This window comes from Loxodonta africana, chromosome 19, assembly GCF_030014295.1.
Source record: "Loxodonta africana isolate mLoxAfr1 chromosome 19, mLoxAfr1.hap2, whole genome shotgun sequence".
Taxonomy (NCBI): domain Eukaryota; kingdom Metazoa; phylum Chordata; class Mammalia; order Proboscidea; family Elephantidae; genus Loxodonta; species Loxodonta africana.
Genome location: NC_087360.1, coordinates 18,102,749 through 18,126,206, shown reverse-complemented (window position 1 = coordinate 18,126,206; position 23,458 = coordinate 18,102,749). Strand labels below are relative to the sequence as shown.

Genomic DNA, 23,458 nt, shown 5'->3' with positions numbered 1-23,458 from the left:
CCTGTAGGACAGAGTAGAACTGCCCTATAGGATTTCCAAGGAGCAGGTGGTGGATTTGAACTGCTGACCGTTTGGTTAGCAGCTCTTAACCATTGTGGCACCAGGGCCCCAGAGTGTGTCAAGGAGACAGCAAATACAGCCTGAATTTCTAGAGGGTTTGATAACCTTTCATGATCTGGCATTATTAACCTTTCTGGCCTCTCTTCTTGTCACTAAACTGCCCTGACCGCCCACCTCCCCTTCCCCTCACATACACTTGTGTGGAGTGTGTTCCAGCTCTTGCCTGTTCTCTGTCTCTGGTGCCCATGCTTATTCTCTCTCCTCTCTAGCCCTGCTGAGCTGTTCGTAGTCTCCCAGCAGGCCACACTCCTGTAGACCTCCAGACCGACAGCACTCCTATGTCTGTCCATGTTATGGCTTAATTTGATAGGCTGTTTACTTCTCTGTCTCTCCATTAGACAGTTCTTGGTGGATGGTTGGGGCTGGTCTTAACGGAGTGCCAGCACCTAGCACAGCACCTCCGAATTTAAACAGGGTGATTTTTGCAGTGATACGTAAGACACAGTGTAACAGTGACCAGAAAAACCATTACACTAGTTGGAGCTTGTAACAAACATGCTCTCTACTGCAAGATGATGAGTTCTGTTTGGTTTTAGATGTGTTATATTTGATGTAACCATAGTATATGCAAGTGAGAGTGCCCCAAGGGGATTGGAGATCTGTGACTGTGATTTTGAGAAGGGACAGAGTTGGAGAAAGTTGTTAATCATCAGCTTGCAGATGATAATGCTTTGCGAATAATCGATTTCGCCCAGGAAGTCAGGAGGCATAGGGTATCTGGAACCTGAGCTTTGGGCACATGTCCCGCTTAGAGGCACTTTCTCCACTCATTGAGGGTTTACATCCGAAGTAAATATTTCCGAACTCAAATTTGCAACCTACTGACTGCAAGCCAGTTTTAAAAGGCACAGTGAGATCTTGGGCTGCCTGAGTCTGATTTAAACGTACTGTTCTGAGCATGAAATGTTCCAGTATGTGTGGTCGGACTTTTCACACAGATCCGTGCCGTTTGTCTTGGAAATTTCCCTTGTTCTGAGACTCAGGAGAAGTTCCTTTTGAACTTTTTGGTTTATTCTGATATAAATAATGGAAGCACAGTGACATAAATTTTTAGGCCTCTTTTTGGTTGTCCATAGAAAGAGATTTGTCACTAGGAGGGGTTAGCTGCCAGGAAATAATGTCAACCTGTAGCATCCATTTGTATAAGTCATTGGAAATTGTCTTCTTCAACTGTAGATTTTGGAATTGTATGGATGCTTTCAAGGTTTTGTTTCTAGCATCATTTCTAAAGCTATCATCAGTATTAAATGGCATTAAAAATCAGTTATGTTATTGTTTTTAAGAGCAATGTTTTAAAAAACCGCCTTATTAAGTTTTGTGGGCATGTATCCTGAGAAGGCATTTAGAGATTCAGGAGCAGTTCCTTATGAAATTTTAATCCTGACCAGCAAAACACAAATTTCTGCAAGTTTTTAAGGAAATTTATTCAAGTTCTAAAGCAGTGTTGGATAGTGATACAAAGATGTCTTCAGAAGTGCATCGTAATTATTTTTTCAGTAAAGGCATCCCTTGGTCAAATGAAAAGGCATAAACCACTTTGTCCCAGCTTGTACCTATCTCCTTTGTCTGAGGAAGCCAATTGCCTAATTTTTTCCTTTACCTTACAAATATATAGGGCTCCTCCTGGCTCCTGACATTCTAACAGAGGCATCACAGTTATGTATGCTCAAATCATGATAAGATGCCCATGCCCCTAAAATCGTAATATGAGAACACATCTGAGAGGGTAATTTATAGCATAGAGTTGAAGCATCTTACTGTGGAAGACTTTAGTATGGGTTGTTCGTTCTGTTCCGCCCCCATGTGAATCCTTTCTTGTCTGTGTGAGGCAGGAAAATGTGTCTGAAAACAAAAGGACTCCAATCACCTTTACTGCCCTGGAGACTAATACCTTTCTTTCATATGAATTTATACTCAGTCACCAGATTTTATATCTCTGATGGAAGTAATCAAGTTTTCACTGTTCTAGTCTTAGTAAGGAGCCATGGTGGCGCAGTGATTATGGGGTACGGCTGCTAATCAAAAAATCAGCAGTTCCAATCCACCAGCTGCTTCTTGGAAACCCTATGGGGCAGTTCTATTCTGTCCTCTAGGGTCACTATGGATCAGAATTGATAGCAATGAGTTTGGTTTTGGTTTTAGTCTTAGTATAATGTAAAATATTAACATGGCGTGTTTCATATATGTTCTTTTCATAAAATATATGGTACTAATGAAGGGATAAGAAGAATGGAGATTCTTCCTTTCTAACCCAGAAAATATTTTGATATTTAAAATCTCCTCTGTCTTCATGGTCTGACTCAGAGCTGTTCATGGCTATTGCTAGCCTAAATGTACACACGTGTCATCTGCAAAAAGGGATAGTTTTACTTCTTCTTTGCAAATTTGGATACTTTTTTCCCCCCTAACCTAACAGCTCTGGCTAGGACTTCTGGGATGATGTTGCATACTAGTGGTGGGAGTGGCATCCCTGTCTTGTTCCTGATCTTAATGGAAGAGCTCTCAGTCTTTCTCCATTGCCTATGATGTTAGCTGTGGGTTTTTCGTAAATGGGCTTTATTATATTGAGGAATTTCCCTTCTATTCCTATATTTATTGAGTCTTTTTATCATGAAAAGGTGTTGAATTTTGTCAGATGCCTTTTCTGTATCAATTGAGATAATCATGTGGTTCTTTTCTGTTGTTCTATTAAAGTGGCATATTACATTGATTGACTTTCTAATATTTCATTCCTGGAATAAATTCCACTTGATTGTGGTGTACAGTCCTTTAAATACGTTTTGGATTTGGTTTGCTGGTATTTTTTGGAGGGTTTTTTTTAATCTGTATTCATTAGGGAGATTGGTCTGTAGTTTTCTTGTGGTGTCTTTGCCTGGCTTTGCTGTCAGGGAAGTGCTCCCCTCATAGACTGAGTTAGGAAGTATTCCCTCCTATTTTTTTTGGAAAAAGTTTAAGTAGGATTGGAGTCATATCTTCTATATATGTTTGGTAGAACTCCCCAGTGAAGCTATGTGGCTCAGGACTTTTATTGGGAGGTTTTTGACTACAGGCTCTATCTCTTCACTTGTTACAGATCTATTGAGATCCACTATTTTGTCTTGAGTTAATATAGGGAGTTTATGTGTTTCATGAAATTTGTGCATTTCCTCTAAGTTATTTGCCTTTTGATTTTTTTCTCATGGTGAAAAAGCAGTGTTGGGTAAAACCACTGTAACCTGAATCAAGGCAGTGGCACCAAACCATACTAGTAATCGTTACATTCTTTGCCACTGTGCCCGTGCAGTTTTTTTTTTTCTTCTTCTTCTTCTTTTTAAAGGACAGTTTTACTTAGACTGTTCTTGACAAAGCAGTAAAAATTATTTTTATTAAATCTCAGACCATGAGCACACATTTTTGGTGACAAAATGGAAAGTTCCCAGATGGTCTTCTGCTACGTACTGAAGCACCGCTGGTTAGCTTGAGAAAAAACACATGTGCAGTCATTTGAGCTGCTAGCTGAATGAGCTGTTTTTTTCTTAGAACACCATTTTTACTCGAAAGAATGACTAGTGGTCAAATTAGAGTTATTCAGACTTGGCTATTTGGCAGACATTTGCTCAAAAGTGAACAAAGTGAGCCTGTCACTGAAAGAAGAAAAATTGAAAGGATTTGTTGCCAGCGATATAATTTTAACTTCAAGTGAAAATTAGAATTTTTGAAAACTCACTCAGGGATTATATTAATAAATGTGATTTTTCAGATATTGTATGAAATGTGCTTATGAAATAGGACAGCATTTGGAAACCTGAAAATCCATTGTTGTCAAGTCGATTCCAACTCATAGCGGCCGTATAGATCAGAGTAGAACTGCCCCATAGGATTTCCAGGGAACAGCTGGGGAATTCGAACTGCCAGCCTTTTGGTTAGCAGTTGAATGCTTAACCACTGCGTCACCAGAGGTCCTGACAGCATTTGGAAGGGCTGAATAACTCAGGGAACCCCTATTTTCCGGATGACCAGTGCACGTTACACATCATCCATGGGTAAGAGAGCCGTTCAAGGTGTAGGATACTCAATGGACGATAATGTAACATAGGAAAAAACAAAGCTCATTGATGTGGTGTCAGATTCCGCATGGCAATTAACTTTTAAGAAATTTCTACCTCTTGTTGAGTTTTTGTGTATTATCAAAGAATAACACTGCAGTTACCTGAAAAGGCTATTAAAATACTCCTCCCCTTCAAGTAGACACACTAGACTGTGTTGGCACCTCCTGTCTGAAGAGGGTAGAGAGTCAGAAGCTGGCCGAATGGACATGAAAAGAAATAGAGGAGGGAAGGACTGTGGTGTCTCATGAGGGGGAGAGCAGTTAGGAGTATATAGCAAGGTGTTTATAATTTTTGTATGAAGAGTCTGACTTGATTCGTAAACTTTCACTTAAAGCACAATAAAAGTTAAAAACAAAAAAAAACAACGCTCTTCCCTTTTTCAACTACCCATCTGAATAAGGCTGGATTTTTTTCCCCCTAGACTTGAATCAGAGCAGCGTACCAGCAAGTGCTTGTAACACACAGATCAAATGCAGAAGCAGATACGAGAATCCCCCTGACTTCTGTGCAAAATGTAAAAAAATGCCCCTTGTCTCACAAAATTTGTCTATTTTGGGAAAATGTTATTTTTCCTTTTAAAAAAATGATCTCTGTGTTAACGCGTAATGGTTTTATTGAAATGAATTGGTAGATATTTTTAGCTTTACTCAGTTTTAATTTCTAGTAGGTAAATATCAATAGTTATAACCCTTATGAACAAAAGCTCTTTGAGGCCTTCAGTAATTTTTAAGGGTATAATGGTCCAGAGACCAAAAAGTTTGAGAACTGCTCCTCTAAGGCAGTGTCTGTGCGGGGTTGGAATAGTAGTTGCTTGGTTTATTGGGTGGACAAGAATGCTTTCATTGTATAGCTGGAAGGCTGACACAGAACACATTATAGAACAGTACTCTCTGTGTCTCAGTTTGGCATGATTTTTAGCAGGATATGTGTTATAAGCACTTGCTGGTAAAGCAGCTAGAAATAGATGTTCAACTGTAGAGCAGTTACCACAGCCAACATGGTTTTGAAATCTGAAGGGTCTACAGTATAGTCTTGTATATGAGAGAACTATCTGGTAGCTCTTTGTCTATTAAGGTAAAGGTTGGGGGAGTGTAGTTAAAGAATTAGGTTTTCATAGTGACCATATAGAATATTTCAACTCAACAGCTGACCTATAATAATACATCACTTGGCACAGTCTTCAAGTATTTTCAGTCCCTTTGGCTAATCTGATTTTGGCATGTCTCAAATGTACGGATTTTAATTTCTTTTTTCATTTCCTTAAGAATGCCCGTGTTGCAGAGAATAGAGTAGTGCATCCAGAGTCTCTCTGGGAACAGACACCTCAGTAGGCGGGCCTGAGGGGCAATACATTGCTGGTGCTTTGGGAGAATCTGAAGTGGTAGGATAGGGAGAAATTGTGAAATAAATAGATTTTTGTGCTTTAATTTTCTAGAATTGGCCAGGCTACTCACTCTTTTTCCTTGGAATATCTTTCCCTCCTAAACTCCAGTTCCTATAGTAAAGTCTAGGATCTGTGTGTACTTCAGAAGTACTTGTGAACCTTACTTCAATTCTTTATATGGGCTACTTGACCCACTGTTAGCAAAGACAAGAATACAGAGAGGTACAGGATGGGACCCCCTTCCTTCTCATCGTGCTTGTTGTATGCCGTTGAGTCAATTCCGACTCACAGCAACCGTATAGGACAGAGTAGAACTGCCCCATAGGGTTTCCAAAGCTGTAATCTTTACGGAAGCAGACTGCCACATCTTCCTTCTGCAGTGACTGAGTGGGTTCAAACTGCCGACCTTTGGGTTAGCAGCTGAGCGCTTAGCCACTGTACGACCAGGGCTCCTTTTCCCATCATGACCAGTAGTGAAAACCCTCAGACATTTTTGAAACAGCTATGTACTTATTTTTATGGGCTTGCAGTAGGTCAGAAGTGAGCCTATTTCAGCAGACCGAGGGCAAATAACAAATCTTGGACAAAGCTGTCTCTTTGGCAGAGGGAAAAAAGAGCTTGTGGTTAAACCCTACCCAGAAACCAGAGCCGAAACCATTGCCGTCAAGTTGATTCTGTCTCAGCAGTCCTGTGGGACGGAGTAGAACCGCCCCATAGGTTCCCAGGGAGGAGCCACTGGTGGATTCAAACTGCAGACGTTTTGGTTAGCAGCCAAACTCTTAACCACTGCACCCCCAGGGCTCCAGGTTAAACCCTAGGTCTGGCCAAATAAAGTGACCCAAGAGAAGACTTTCTCCAACTGATTAGACCAGAGATTCTGTCCCCCATAATGGCTCACCCTCAACTGGTATAATACAGAATTTTATATAAACCATTTTTACATCTGAAATTTTGGGTGATTAAAAAAGGAAGATTGATAGCATCAGTTTTTGTGTAGCCTAAAGACAGCATCATCTTTGTCAGTGCCGATTTACTTAACGTTAGTGATCAGCCGATTGACACCTGTGAGAGGGTATTTCTACTAATCTATTTTTTGGAGAAAAAATATAATGTAAGATCCTAGAATCTTGAAAATTAAAATTAATTAGACTTTAAAGGTTATCTGGGCCCAATAGAGGATTTTAATAGAGACCAGAAAAATGTAAAGGCCTGCCCAGGGAGGATCACACAGGTAGTTGTGGTATAAAGATCGAAACTGGGATCTCCTGCCCCCGGGTTCAGATAGTAGACTCTGGAGTTAAGCTGCCTACGTTGGAGCTGCACCAGGCTCTTCATCTCAAAAATGGTGATAGTTCACAGCTCCACAGTTCTCAAAACCCAGCCTCTGAAAACGCAGTTTTTCTGTGACTCGTTTGGCAGCGAAATCTGACCCTAACTGATACGAGCCTATTTATAATCTTTTATTTATCCTACTTAGTGTGAATATTCATGTCTTTCTACAGAATTAGCGATATTTGATTACAGAGTACTGCTCCAGGTCCCAGCGGGGGCGTTTTCTTTGTAAAACCTGAAAATTTCCGAATTTTGGAAAACACATACGTTCTTAGGGGTTTTTGTTCTTGTGTTCGGATAAGGGGTTGTGGACATGTAGTACTTACAGAATGTTGTGAGAGTTAAATGCTCAGTAAGATGATAGAAGATGTTTCTGTTGCCATCAAGAAAACACCAAAACCCCAATTTCAAAATACCGTATAGGTATCTTTCTCTACAGCCCTGTGTTGTTACAAAAACCAAACCAAACCCATTGCTGCAGAGTGGATTCCAACTCAGCGACCCTGTAGGGCAGAGTAGAACTGCGCAGTAGGGACTCCAAGGAGCAGCTGGCGGATTCAAACTGCCAACCTTTTGGTTGGCAACTGACCTCTTCACCACTGTGATGATGGTGTCTACGCGGTCCAATGCAGTAACCACTAGTTCTTGAGCATTTAAAGTGCAACCGGTACAGCTGAGGAACTGAAGTTTTAAATTAGTATTCAATTTAAATTAAACAGCTACATGTTGCTAGTGGCTGCCATATTAAAAAACCAAAAACTTATTCCCGTCAAGTCGATTCCAACTCATAGCAACCCTATAGGACAGAGTAGAACTGCCCGTAGTTTCCAAGGAGCACCTGGTGGATTCGAACTGCCGACCTTTTGGTTAGCAGCTGTAGCTCTCAACCACTGCACCACCAGCACCGAAGACACCCAAACCCGTTGCCATTGAGTGAATTCCGACTCACAGCAACCCTATGGGCAGAGTAGCACTGCCCCCATAGAGTTTCCAAGGAGCGCCTGGTGGATTCAAACTGCTGACCTTTTGGTTAGCAGCCGTAGCTCTTAACCACTACGCCACTAGGGTTTGCACCACCAGCACAGCTCTGTACAATTCATGTGAATTCATATTCCATGGAGACTTCTACTTTTACTGTTCTTGTAATTCTCCTACTGATTGAGCTACAGTGTGACCCAGCAGATTATTTATTGGCTAAGACAGCTAGCATGAGAGGGAGAACTTGTGTTTATGTAAGTAGATCCTGGACTTAGCATCAGCTGGTAGTTCCTTCTGGTTCCGGGGCTCTGTTAAGACTTAATAGTAAAGTGCACATTTCTACTGGAATTTGACACAGGCAGCCTCTAATGAAATCAGCTTAAAAGATTCAGTAAAAAGAACGCGTCTACTCCAAGAAGTTGCTAACTTAAAGAATTTAAGTGACAAAGTTTCATGAAAATGGGGGGAAAGAGAAATCATTGTAAAAGTTGTTTTAGGATAGCAAAATGTTTGTGCTAACATGTTCACATTTGCTAAGCAGGTGTTATTTTCTCAAAATAACTTCTACACACATTTTAAATGTAGCATCTACACTATCAATGTTTTTATAATTCCTCTGGGGTAGATAGGAGTTGGTGCTAAAATGGAAGATGCATTTCTTCCGAACACTGTTTTCACAGCAGAGTTGAGCGTTCAGTATCGTGATGCATACGTCATCTTTACCTGTGGGATTCCATGGTTTGCCTTTGTTAAAGGTGAGCTGCAGAAGTGTTCCTATCTTAATTAAACCTTAAGTGATTAAAAAGAGAGGCACGGACAGTGGCATCCCTTTTTTCTGTGGAGGTTAGAAACAAGAGTCAACCCTCCTAACTCAAAAAGTTAAATAGGATGAGCACTCTGTGTGAAACACCAGGAGAGACCGATGTTGTTAGTAACTCAGAAAATGAAAATGACTAGGCAATGTTCGGGTAGTTAAAAGTTGTGTTCATTGAATCTAGAAGTTTTCTCTTTATAGAAAGAAAAAGAGTGCTTTCTATATCATGACGTTTTCCAAGTACAGCAAATGTGCCTGTTTTATTATCATAATTTTTTCTGTTCTTAAATTTTGCGATTTTTGTAGTTAAAAACTTTAAGTCCAAATCCCTCAAAGTTAGCAATTTATTAGACACTTAGCAGTAAAAATGAATACAGTTGTAATTAGTCTGATTAAATTAGATCAACATTTTAACGTCAGATGTCATTTTCTGAGCAGTGTAAACATGAATAGTGGGTAACAGGTGCCAGTTTAAGTGCCATAGACCAGGGATTGGTGTCTTATCCGTGAGCCAAAACAAGACATAAAAGGGTAGGGTACCGGGGCGGGGGGAGTCCCAATGTTAGACGGAGACCCAGGATTAGAAGCAGGTGGTGACTTGTTTGGGGGGAAGGTCACAAGCTGGTTTAGGATACATGTAACAGAGTGGAATTTCATTCCGGTGTCAGAAAACAGGGATCCAGGTACAAGCAAAGGATAAAGCAAGTGGTCAAACTCTAATGGCTCCTGGGGCCAGGCAGATAAAATTGAAGTGGGACAGTCCTCTGGGTGGTGACTGATAACAGTGGAGAACATTTCCTAAGCTATGGAGCAGTTTCCTGTTCCCAGATCCTTACGCTCCCAATTTCTAAATTAGGTAGTTAATTTTTTTTTTTTTATTATGCTTTAAGTGAAAGTTTACAAATCAAGTCAGCCTCTCGTATAAAAATTTATATACGCCTTGCTATATCCTCCTAATTGCTCTCCCCCTAATGAGACAGCACACTCCTTCCCTCCACTCTCTCTTTTCACGTCCATTCGGCCAGCTTCTGACCCCCTCTGCCCTCTCATCTCCCCTCCAGACAGGAGATGCCAACACAGTCTCATGTGTCTACTTGATCCAAGAAGTGCATTCTTCACCAGTATCATTTTCTATCACATTGTTCAGACTAATCCCTGTCTGAAGAGTTGGCTTTGGGAATGGTGCCTGTCTTGGGCTAACAGAAGGTCTGGGGACCGTGACCACCAGGGTCTTTCTAGTCTCAGTCAGAGCATTAAGTCTGGTCTTATGAGAATTTGGGGTCTGCATCCCACTGCTCTCCTGCTCCCTCAGGGGTTCTCTGTTGTGTTCCCTGTCAGGGCAGTCATCGGTTACAGCCAGGCACCATGTAGTTCTTCTGGTCTCAGGATGATGTAAGTCTCTGGTTCGTGTGGCCCTTTCTGTCTCTTGGGCTCCTAATCGCCTTGTGTCCTTGGTATTCTTCATTCTCCTTTGATCCAGGTGGGTGGAGACCAATTGATGCATCTTAGATGGCTGCTTGCTAGCATTTAAGACCCCAGACGCCACCCTCCAAAGTGGGATGCAAAATGTTTTATTAATAGATTTTATTATGCCGATTGACTTAGATGTCCCCTGAAACCATGGTCCCCAAACCCCCACCCCTGTTACGCTGGCCTTCAAAGCATTCAGTTTATTCAGGAAACTTCTTTGCTTTTGGTTTAGTCCAGTTGTGCTGACCTCTCCTGTATTGTGTGTTCTCTTTCCCTTCATCTAAAGTAGTTCTTTTCTACTATCTAGTTAGTGAATAGTCCCTCCCTGCCTCCCTCCCCACTCTTGTAACCATCAAAGAATATATTCTTCTCTGTTTGAACTATTTCTCGAGTTCTTACAATAGTGGTCTTATACAATATTTGTCCTTTTGCAACTGACTATTTCACTCAACATAATGTCTTCCAGATCCCTCCATGTTACAAAATGTTTCACAGATTCATCACTGTTCTTTATCGATGCGTAGTATTCCATTGTGTGAATATACCGTATAAATTAGGTAATTAAAGAAAAATGTTTTCAAATGATGCATTGTACATTCTGCATATGTCATTTCTGATTCCCGCAAATAAAATTGAAGAATATACATACTGATGTAGGAAGATCTCTAGGCTGTGTTGTAAAAGGCGGGAGGAGGAAAGTACAGAACTGTGTATTTAATATTCAACCTTTTGTGTGAGAAAAGGTGAGAATGTTTCTATGTGTTTATATTGTATGTTTACCCCAGAAGGCTACACAAGAAACTAATAAAAGTGATTATCTAAAGAGACCTAGGACTTGAGGTGGAGGGGGGCCACACTGGGATGGGAGCAAGACTTCTTAGTGTGTATCTTTTTATATTGTTTTAATTTTTGTACCATATGAACATACAACCTCTTCAAAAGCTTTGTTTTTTCTTTTTTAATTTTAACATATCCCTTCTGTAAACTGAGTTCATTAATTTTCGAAATTTCTTTCCGAGAAAATTGCAAAGATTATGTCAGAGCAAGAAACGTACTTTTAGAATATAAAGAGAATTGTTAGTTAAATCAGTTTTCCTAATGCGTGACATTTACTGTCTCAGGCAATCTCATGGAGGGTAAGCCCTGTCCAGGTAATCTCCGTTGCTGGACAGAGACTAGGGGAGAGCTAGAGTAGCCGGCCTGTGGTTGCCCCTGTAAGATGCTGGGGGACAGAGCTCGTGACCCAGAATGTATATTCCTGTATATACCTGCCTGTCATGATTTTGATTGTATTTGGATGGGCTCACAATCTCCAAGACTTTGCTGGCGTAGGAGGTTGCTTTAAAATACAAAAACAAAAACTTATTATTATGGAAGTTTTCAAACATACACAAAAGTAGAAAGAAGAGTATAATGAACGTGCATGTACCTGTCACCCGGCTTCGCTAATTACATGCAATTTAGCTATTTGTGTTTGATCTATTCTTCTCACTTTCTTTTCCCTAGACTCTTTTAGAGCAAATCTCAAATCATATCATTTCATCTGTGAATACTTCAGTATGTGTCTGTAATAACTAAGGATCTTAACACTTGCTGCTCTCTATTACTGGAAAATATTTGAGGTATTGTTCGCTGATGGGTTTCCGTGTTACACAGGTTCCAGCTTTCACACGTTTTACTGTGTATCGCTTAGAGCTGTTTCTGAGTTCTAGACCCAGATATCCAGGTGTCTTCCTAAGCACACCCAAAACTTAACTCTAAATGAGCTCCTTCTAGGCTGCCGTTTTTGGTAAATGGTACAACCGTCTACCCAGCTGGCTGTTTAGAAACCTGAGAATCATCCTTAACTCCTCCCTCTCCTAGCTCCCGTAAACAGTCGCTAAGTCTTATTATTAAGAGCTAAAAAATTGGAGTGGGATTGAGAGAAGGTGGGTAGCTGGGGCTTCGGAAGCTACCGGGCTTGTTGACTGTCAGTATGTGTGTAAAGTAAAAGAGGGGGATATCAAGAATGCAACAGATTTCTAGCTTTGGCAGCTGGAGGGGATGATGGCACTGTTCCTTCAAAGAATCAGGTCTGAAGAATAACAGCTTTGGTTTCCAAACTGCTGACTTAGAGGAACCTTCTGTGGGACACCTAAATGGAGATAATCAATAGACACTTAGTAAAAATGGAAACAGTTCAGGAGAGACATGCAGGCTTTACCTCAGCCCTGAGTAAAACCACTAAAATACTATTGGTAGTTCAAGGGTAAACTGATAAAAGTTTAATCACTGAGACTTTTTGTCATTGGCACAGAGTTGATAGCTATTTTGATACTTTTTAAATCGGGAGTGGCTGTTATAAGCATACTGTATATGATTTAACATCCTGTGAACATTAGCTAACACTAGCTGTGAGCCTGTGAACTTATTCTTCATTTTAAAGTAGCAGATTTCATTTTAATTACATTCTTTTTTTTTTTTAGAGCTGATTTATACTTTTTTTTTCTTCTTAAAGACAAAAACAAATCTGAGAGGGGTTTGTACAACTCCCTTGGATTCAACTCCACGAGGGCTCGCTGCAGTGTGGTTTAATTTTTTTTTTTTTTCCCCCTCTTATTTCTTCTAGGGCCTATTCCCTGGTGGATTCCAGTCAAGTGTCTACGTTTCTGATTTCCATTCTACTTATAGTCTATGGGAGTTTCAGGTAAGATGCTCTCAAAGTGGGATTGATTTTAACTGGAAATGGAAGAAGTATTGCTCTGAAAGTGTTGGCGCCAAAACTTAATCTGTGAAGGGAACCAGGACTTTGACAGGAATCGAGTTAGAACAAGATAATTCTGACGTTTATTCTTTAATTAGCTGCTGTTAAACACTTCTGGGGTTTGCTTATGACTTTGGCATATAAATGCAAGCAAGCAAAAACAGATTGCTTATATTCTGGCTCTAAAAACAATGATTCATATAAGGGCGCTCGTTATTGGGAAGGTTAAGGTCCAGGACAGTGATTCTACAGTCTCAAAGGGAACAGGAAGTTTAAATAGAAAGAATCTGAAATGCAAAAATAAATTACCGGAGACTTCCTGGAAGATGACTGGGTGAGCAGTTCCATACTTTACCCTTCTCCCACATGATCACCAAGGGCAACAACCAGAAACAGGTCCTCTCAGCTCTGTAAGAACTCTAAAAGTAATTGGAGGGATGCAGCAACTAAACAAATGCTAAATCAAGAAAAAGGCAACTTTTAAGTGGTAGGAAAACTTTTTTTCTCTCTCTACTACGGGTACCCTGGATCTACTGTGGCAGCAGCAGGTGAAGACCATGGACTGTGCTCTCAGAGAGAGCGCTTTAATAGACTTACAAAGATCAGAGAACGCAACATAAATATACTCAAGAAACTAGTTAACTTCTTTATCTTGTCCTAAAGTTCTTTTCAGTAAATTACATGATACCCTTATGAATTTTTTTGTTGTTGATTCAAAGACATTGACATAGGTTGAACTATATGGACTTGCCAGCAGTCAGCTTTTTTGACTTACAGAATGACAGTTTCAGACGGTTCACCCTAATATTATTAACGCTGTGCCTGGCAGCACTACCAAGTATTTCTTTCTGCTGACCGCCGAAGTGCCAGTGAAATTTCCATCCTAGCAGGCAGCCACAGGGATAGCAAGGAAAATCAAAAAGCTAGACAGACACTCACTTTCTTCTATTCACTATCCTTACTTAAAAGAAACTATTAAAAAAAAAAAAAAACTGTTACCATCGAGTCGATCCCGACTCATAGACACCCTATAAGACAGAATAGAACTGCCCCATAGGGTTTTCAAGGCTGTAACGTTTATGGAAGCAGACTGCCACTTCTTCCTCCCGCAGAGCAGCTCATGGGTTTGAACTGCGGACCTTTTGGTTAGCAGCCAAGCGCTTAACCACCGCAGCACCAGCGCCCCTGAAAGGAACTTTCCCGTTGCCAATGAGTCGATTCTGACTCATAGCGACCCTATAGGACAGTGGAACTGCCACGTCTTTCTCCTGTGGAGCCGCTGGTAGGTTTGAGCCACCAACCTCTCAGTTAGCAGCTGAGTGCTTTAGCCACTGCTTTACCAGGGCTCCTTGAAAGGAGCTTAGTGGCTTTATAATCCAAATATTGTTGTGGCTGACATACTTGAAAATGAAGGCTGCTTAAGAAGTTTGAACTGAGAACTAGAAAGTGATGGTGACAAATGAAACAGCCAGGCATAAGGATTTTGAGCCATCTAATCTTATATCTCAGGTGGCGCAGCCATTAAGACATTGGCTGCTAACCAAAGGTTGGCAGTTTAAATCTACCATCCACTCCCTTGGAAACTCTGTGGGGCAGTTCTACTCTGTCCAGTAGGGTCACTATGAATTGGAATCGACCTGACAGCATCTAGTTGTTTTTGTTTTTTATATCTGGATTTTAATGCATACTTTTAGGGGCACTTATGGCTTAGTGGTTAAGAGGTTGGCAGCTAACCAAAAGGTCAGCAGTTCAATTCCACCATCAGCTCCTTGGAAACCCCATTGGGCAGTTCTGCTCTGTCCTGTAGGATCACTGTGAGTTGGAATCAACGGCAATGGGTTTTGTGAAATCACACACATGTAGGTTTTACCTCAGCATTGAGTAGAACAAGTAAAATAATTTTGATAATTCAACTGTAAACAGATAAAAGGTTTTATGGGGTTTTTTTATTTTGTAAAGCTTTCATCACTGAGACTTAATTGAGAACTCTAGACTCTTAGGAAGCATTATTCAAACCATAGCAACACAGAACCTTATCAGCATAATCTTAATATTTCGTATCTTTACACATGGGATTGCCATGAGTCAGAAATGACTTATCAGCAACTTAACAACAGCAGCCCTTTGGACAAGTTTCTGATTTTCCCTTTGAGTATATAGTGTTGCAGTGTTTCGAATGACTTTGAAATTAAAAAAAAAAAAAAGCCATCTTCACAGCCCTAATACTACTTTTGTTTATGCAAATTACCTTTGGTTTGGCATATACTTACAGTTTAAAGCGTGTGTTTTCTGAGTTTTTATCACCTAACAAAAATACTTTCTACAGTCATCTTCTTACCAGTTTTTGGTAATTTCCTAAATTGTTTTACTGTCTTATTTCACTCTTGTTGGACATATAGGTTGTTTGTGGTTTTCTGCTGTTACAGATGATGTTGCATTGGCCATTTTTTATGTTTTGTTTGTTTGTGTTGCTTTGGTTGAGCTGTATCTTTAAAGTAAATGCTCAGAAGCCTAAATGCTTCGCCGGAGAATATGCACTGGTTCTTACTGTATATTGACATACTGTTTTCCAGAAGGATTGTGTCAATTTGGGATTGAGCAAGTGTCTGTTTACTTAATTGTGGTAAATATATATGTAACACTTGCCATTTCAACAATCTTCTCATTTAGAGTTTAGTGACATTAATTATATTCATCGTGCTGTTCAGCCATCACCTTTATTCCCAAATTTTTCATAGGATTGGACAAGTTTAAAATATATATATATATATATATATAATAAATGTGTAAGAACTGTAACGTATAGATGGAAAGAATTTCCTGGTGAACTTCCCTAGTTTACAAGAAATTGTCTTTGGTAATGGTTCTGGTCCAGTGCCTTATGTCTTTTATACTTCAATAATGCACTTTCTGCAAAAAGTAAACCACGATGTCTTTAATGATACATACTTAAAGTGGCCTTACTGAAAATGTTACCTCCTCTAACATTTTCTAGAAGAGATTATATAGAATTGGTGTGATAGTTTAAGTGTTTGATATAATTCAACAACAATGCCATCTGAAACCAGGCTTTTCTTTGTGGGGAAATTTTTTGTTTTTTCCTTCTTGGTTCACTGCTTTATGTTTTATTTATTTTTTTAAGTTTTTCTGAGTTTTTGTTCTAGTCATTCTAGTACTAAGATGTGAAGTAATACCTCATTGTGGTTTTGATTTGCATTTTCTTGATAACAAATGATGTTATTTATCTTTTCGTATGTTTATTACCCATTTGTTTATCTTTGGTGAAATGCCTGTTCAAATCTTTTATCCCTTCTTGAATTGATCGTTTGTCTTCTTACGTTGAGTTGTAACAGTTGTTTAAATACTCTAGATATAGGTTCTCTGATTCATATGATTTGCACATATTTTCTTCCAGTCTGTGGCTTGCCTTTTGTTTTAATAGTTGTGTCTTTTGAAGCATAAACATTTTTAATTTTGATTAAGCCCAGTTTACCAATTTTTTTTTTTTTTTTTAACGGATCGTGCTTTTGCTGTTGTATCAATCCATGGGCACAAAGACCTTTTATGTTTTCTTTAAGACGTTTTATAATTTTGGTTCTTAAAATTTAAATGTGTGGTTCATCGTGAGTTAATTTGGGGGTATGGCATGAGGTTCAACTCTAAATTCCAACTTTATGACTGTGAATATTCAATTATTCCAGCACCCATTTGTTGAAAAGATAATCCTTTCTACCACTGAAATGCCTCAGCACCATTGTCAAAAATCAGTTGACTCTAAGCGTAAGGACTTGTCACTGGATTCTCATTTCTGTTCTTTTGGTCTGTGTGTCTCTCGTTATACCAGCAGCACACTGTCTTGATTGCTGTAGCTTTTATAGTAAATGTTGAAATGGGATAGCGTTTAAGTCCTTCAACTTTGTTCTTTTTGAAGATCGCCTGGCTGCTCTAGGTCCTTTGCATTTCCATATAAATATCTTTAATTTCCCTCAGTCACGGTTTGTAATTTTGAGTGTAGAAAACTTACACTTCTTTTTTAACTGTATTCCTAAGTATTTTTTCTTTTTAATTTTTTATAGAATATTTTTTCTTGATTTCATATTTGTTTGTTGCCAAGTATATAGAAATACAGTTGATTTTTAAATATTAATCTAGTGTTCTACAAGGCTTGCTGAACTCAGTTATTAGTTTCAGTGGTTATTTTGTAGGAGCCTTGGTTGTGCGGTGCTTATGTTATATATGAAGTCCTTAGGATTTTCTATATATGGGATCATGTGGTCTACAAGTACAGTTTTGCTTCTTTCAAATCTGCATGCCTTTAATTTTTGTCTTTTTGTTTGTTTTATTTTTATTTCTTGGTATCACCTTAAATTCCTCTCCATATGGAAATTCTGTGACTATTTATTCCCTGTTTTTTGTTTTGACATTGTCATTATTTACATATTGATGTCTCTGGTTCCCTATTTTCAGTCTTTGATTTGTTCTTGCCACTTCTCTATCTGGGTTGATAACTGATTGATCTGTCCTGTGTTTTAGTCTTGGGTTGTTGTCTGATATTGTTGGTTCTTTGACTAAAGGACTCCCTTTAATATCTCTTGTAATTTTTGGTTTGGTTTTTACAAATTCCCCTAACTTCTGTTTATGTGAAAATGACCTGATTTCACCATCATATTTGACAGACAGTTTTGTGGGATATATAATTCTTGGCTGGCAGTTTTTTTCCCATCAAGGCATTATGTATGTCATCCCATTGCCGTCTTGCTGCATGGTCTCTGCTGAGTCGTCAGAGCTTAGTCTTACTGGTTCTTCTTTGTAGGTCACTTTTCGTTTATCCCTAGCTGCTCTCAAGATGTCTTTGGTTTTGTCCAGTTTGATTATGATATGCCTTGGTGACTTTCTTTTGGGATCTACCCTGTATGGGGTTGGTTGAGCTACTTGGATAGATATCTTCTTCTTGTTCATGTATCAGGGAAGCTTTCTGCCAGCAAATCTTTAACAATTGACTCTGCGTTTTCTGTTACCCACCCCCCCCCCCCGCCCAGTTTTGGTACTCTGATCACTCGTAGCTTTTTCCTCTTGATAATGTCACACGTAATTCTTAGTCTTTCTTCATTTTTTAAATTCTTTTTTTTTTTTCTGATTTTACCTCAAATAAATTGATGTCAAGGGATTTATCTTCCATTTCATTAATACTGACTTCAGTTGCCTCAATTCCATTCCTATGACTTAGTATTGAGTTGTCTAATTCTAAATTTTTATTGTTAATCTTTCTGATTTCTAGTTGCTGTCTCTCTATGGTTTCTAGCAGCCTGTTAAATTTGTCGTTTTGTTCTTGTGGTGTTTTCCTGAATTCCTCTATTGTTTTGTCTGTGTTTTTCTTGGCTTCATCTGAGTTTTGCCTGATCTCCTTCCTGATCTTTGGGAGAAAAGCTCTGTATATTAGCCTTTGGAGTTCTAACTCAGGTAATTCCTTGACCTTATCTTCCTCCAGAAGGTTTTCTGGTTCTTTTAGTCGCTTGCTGGAGCCATCTTGAGCTGCTTCTTTAAGTGATTTGATATTGACTGTTGTCTCCAAGCCGTGAATAAGTTATTATATTATTGTATGTACCATACCTATTCAATCTGTATGCTGAGCAAATAATCCGAGAAGGTGGACTATATGAAGAAGAATGGGGCATCAGGATTGGAGGGAGACTCATTAACAACCTGTGTTATGCAGATGACACAACCTTGCTTGCTGAAAGTGAAGAGGATTTGAAGCACTTACTGATGAAGATCAAAGACCACAGCCTTCAGTTTGGGATTTCCTCACAACTGGACCAACGAGCAACATCATGATAAATGGAGAAAAGATTGAAGTTCTGAAGGATTTCATTTTACTTGGATTCACAATCAACAGCCATGGAAGCAGCAGTCAAGAAATCAAAAGATGCATTGCATTGGGTAAATCTGCTGCAAAGGACCTCTTTAAAGTATTGAAGAGCAAAGATGTCACCTTGAAGACTAAGGTGCGCCTGACCCAAGCCGTGGCATTTTCAATCGCATCATATGCATGTGAAAGCTGGACAGTGAATAAGGAATACCGAAGAAGTGACGCCTTTGAATTGTAGTGCTGGCAAAGAATATTGAATATACCATGGACTGCCAAAAGAACGAACAAATCTGTCTTAGAAGAAGTACAACCAGAATGCTCCTTAGAAGCAAGGATGGTACATGCTTTGGACCTGTTGTCAGGAGGGATCAGTCCCTGGAGAAGGACATCATGCTTGGCAGAGTACAGGGTCAGTGGAAACGAGGAAGACCCTCAACGAGGTGGATTGACACAGTGGCTGCAACAATGAGTGCATGCATAGCAACAGTTGTAAGGATGGCTCAGGACTGGGCTGTGTTTCGTTCTGTTGTGCATAGGGTCGCTATGCGTCTGAACCGACTCAACGGCACCTAACAACAACATGTTAGTGTACTGTGTCCTAGCTTTTTGTTTTGTTTCAATATGCCCAGGTAGGCTGGGCATGTGTGCTACTTTGATTATTGGCATCTTTGAAGTTCTTACATTCTGTCTTCAGGTGGTTAGAGCAGCTACTAGGTGTGCGAGCCCAGGAGTCTGTTCACTTTTCTTGTGCGGGTGTGGCACATGTGTACAGGTCATCAGTCACTGAGTGTGTGGTGCAGACTCTCACCTACAATCCTAGATGGACAGGGCTGTGTAGGGGTGTTTGGATCATGCACAGGTATCTGGCTGCAATAGGGGGCTATGTGCGGGGCAAAACAGGGAGCTGACAGCTGCCCCCGGGTGCCTGGGTGGAGGGTGTGTCCCTGTCCCCCTAGGGCACATAGTAGGTGGGGGTATGGCAGCCAGTCCTTGGGTAGCTGGTGTTGTTGGCTGGAGGGGCTGGGAGGCTTCACTTACTCTCAAACCCCTGTCATAGGTGGCTAGATGGAGTAGGTGGTACCGCCAACCCTCAGGCTCCTGATGTAGGTGAGTGAGGTCTCTCTTTAATGGCCAGGACGGTGTCAGATGTCAGGAATCTGTAGCTCCTGCTTGGCTACTGCAGTTGAAGATGAGCTTCAGATGTATACCCTGTTGTTTTATGCTAATGAGGTCTTGCAGCGTTGAATTGGCCCACACAGGTCTAGGCAGGGGTGAAGGGCGCTGTGAGTCTGTGGACCCCGTATGCCAGTAGCTAGACAAAAGGGCAGGGCCTTCCAACCTGCCCTGAGTTCCCGGTTTAGGGGACGTGGCAGTTGTTGAATACTGCCAGACTGGTGTTGGAAAGGAGTGGGTTGGGGGTGGGTGAGGGGAAGGAAGAGCTTCTCCACTGTGAAACTCCCAGAGGGAGAGAGGTTATTTTGCCCCCACATGGTGGGCTAGACACTTGCACTTAACTTTCACAGGCCCAGTGCCACTTCCATCCAGCTCCGGAGGCTTGTGCAGACATGCCACTGCGCAGCCTCTCCTGACGTGGTGGGACATGTCCCAAACACTTCCGCTCACCCCAGCCCACATGCACCGGCCGACCCAGCCAGCAGGGTTCTGGCAGCCTCATGACTGGCGCATCTTTGCCGCTTTTGAATTGTCTATCCTTCCCCCTGCCTCTCAGTCAGACTCTGACTTCAGCTTTGTCTTTAATGATCAGGGCTCCTAGACTGTCATATATAATCGATTCACTTGTTTTTTTGGGTCTTTGTTGTAGGAGGGATGACAGGAAGCACCTGATTATTCTGCCATCTTGGCCCCACCTATTTGTTTGTTTTTAACAGACTTGTTTTTAGAGAAGTTTTTGGTTTACAGAGAAATTGTACAGAAGATACAGAGAGTTTCCTAACTTAGAGCCCAGGCTTGAACCTCCAGGACAGTATTGAATAGAACTGATAAGAACAAACATCCTTACTTTGTTCTTCATCTTAGGGGGAAACATTTAGCCTTTCACTCTTAACTGTCGTATTAACTGTAGGTTTTTTATAAATGCTCTTGATCAGTTTGAGGAAGTCCCTTCTATTCCTAGTTTGCTGAGACTTTTTGTCATGAATGGGTGTTGGATTTTGTCATGTGTTTTTTATGTATCTATTGAGATGATTATGTGGTTTTTGGCCCTTTATTTTATTAGTGTGATATGTTACATTAATTGATAATTTGAATGCTAAGCCAACCTTGCATTCCTGGGATAAATCCTAAGTGGTCATGGTGTATAATTCTTTTTATATGTTGCTGGACATGGTTTTCTGATACTTTGTTAAGGATTTTTGCTTCTGTGTTTATGAGGGATATTTGTCTCTAGCTTTTCTCTTAACGTCTTGTTATGGCTTTGGTATCACCTTAATACTGACCTCATTGAATGAGTTGGGAAGTGTTACCTCTTCTGTTTTCTGGAAGAGATAATGTAGAATTGTGTTATTTAAATATTTGATAGAATTCACCATGGAAGAATTGATCTAAACCTGGACCTTTGTTGTGGTGAAAATGTATATAGCAGAACATATACCAATTTAGCTATTTCTTTACATGTACAATTCAGCGACATTGATTACATTCTTCAAGTTGTGCCACTGTTCTCACCCCTTTTTCTGAATTGTTCCTCCCCTACTGGCATAAATGTACTGCCCCTAAGCTTTCTATCTAACTTTTCGTGTAGCTGTTGTCAGTTTGATCCCACATAGATAGTTGTTTAAAAAACCATATGTGGACTGGTGCACCATATCTACCATGGCTTTCACCAGACTGAGTCCAGTACGGCTAGGTGGTGCCTGGCTACCATCACTGACTGCTGGGACAGAGATCACAATAGAGGGTCCTGGACAGACCTGGAGAAAAATGTAGGACAAAAGTCTAACTCACAAAAAAAAAGACCAGACTTACTGGCCTGACAGAGACTGGAGAAACCCGAAGAGTATGGGCCCTGGACACCCTTTTAGCTCAGTAATGAAGTCACTCCCGAGGTTCATACTTCAGCCAAAGATTAGATAGGCCCATAAAACAAAACAAGACTAAAGGGGCACACCAGTGCAGGGGCAAGGACTAGAAGGCAGGAGGGGACAGGAAAGCTGGTAATAGGGAACCCAAGGTTGAGAAGGAAGAGTGTTGACGTGTCGTGGGTTGTTAACCAGTGTCACAAAACAGTATGTGTACTAACTGTTTAATGAGAAACTAGTTTGTTCTGTAAACCTTCAACTGAAGTACAATTTAAAAACAATGCTCAAGGCAGACATTCTTTACTAATTAAGCTAAATTGTTGTTTGGTCTAAAGAAGACTTCACTTCCTGAATAAAGTGAATGCTTTTTTTTTTTTGAAGGCCAGAGTAACAGGGATTTGGGGACCATGGTTTTAGGGGAGATCTACGTCAGTTGGCATAATAAAATCTGTTAAGAAAACATTCTGCATCCCACTTTGAAGAGTGGCGTCTGGGGTCTTAAACACTAGCATGTGGCCATCTAAGATCCATCAATTGGTCTCAACCCACCTGGAGCAAAGGAGCATGAAGAAGAGCAAAGATACAAGGTAATTATGAGCCTAAGAGACAGAAGGGGCCGCATAAATCAGAGACTACATCATCCTGAGACTACAAGAACTAGATGGTGCCCGGCTACAACTGATGACTACTGTGACAGGAAACACAAAAGAGAACCCCTGAGGGAGCAGGAGAGCAGTGGGATGCAGATTTCAAATTCTTTTAAAAAGGCCAGACTTAATGGTCTGACTGAGACTAGAAGGATCCCATAGGTAATGGTCCTGAGACCTTCTGTTAGCCCAAGACTGGAACCATTCCCAAAGCCAACTCTTCAGACAGGTTAGACTGGACTGTAAGATAGAAAATGGTACTGGGCGAGGAGTGTCCTTGGCTCAAGTAGACACATGAGACTATATGCGCAGCTCCTGTCTGGAGGGGACATGAGAAGGCAGAGGGCGGACAGAAACTGGCTGAATGGACACAAAAATAGAGAGTGGAGAGGAGGAGTGGTGCCGTCTCATTACAGGGAGAGCAACTAGGAGTATAGAGCAAAGGTGTATATAAATTCTTGTATGAGAGAGTGACTTGATTTGTAAGCTTTCACTTAAAGCACAATAAAAATTTTTAAAAATTAAAAAAGACTTCAGGGGATATTTTTGGTTTAAGGTTTAAAGATTATCTCAGGGCAGTAGTTTCAGGAGTTCATCCAGCGTCCGTGGCTCCAGAAATCCGGATTCTATAAGAATTATGAAATTCTGTTTCGTGTTTTCCCCTTTTGTGGAACAGTTTTTTAGTTTTTGTTTTTTTCTGTTTGGTTCACTGCATTTTTCTTTTTTTTCCCCCTTTCCAAGTGTTGGTAGTAGGTTTTTTTTAAACAGCTTTATTGAGATATATTTAACATACCATTAAAGTTCATCCACAATTCAGTGGTTTTTGAATTATTCGGAGTTGTGTAACCATTGCCCGCTACCCAATTTTAGAATATTTCCATCATCCCAAGAAATCTTGTTCTTGTTAGCAGTCATATTCCGTACTCTTCCCCAGCCTGATGCAACCACTGTAATCAACTTTCTGTCTCTATAAAT

The 23,458-nt window shown here is 40.4% G+C and overlaps 1 protein-coding gene across 1 annotated transcript in view; it reads left to right on the top strand.

The window, feature by feature from the left end:
• Window positions 1-23,458, top strand: part of SPPL3 (signal peptide peptidase like 3) — a 190,175-nt gene that overhangs the window by 108,485 nt on the left and 58,232 nt on the right. Inside the window, exon 2 of the mRNA XM_064272296.1 lies at window positions 12,795-12,872. Coding sequence (XP_064128366.1) covers window positions 12,795-12,872 — 78 coding nt within the window. The remainder of the gene's footprint in view (window positions 1-12,794; window positions 12,873-23,458) is intronic.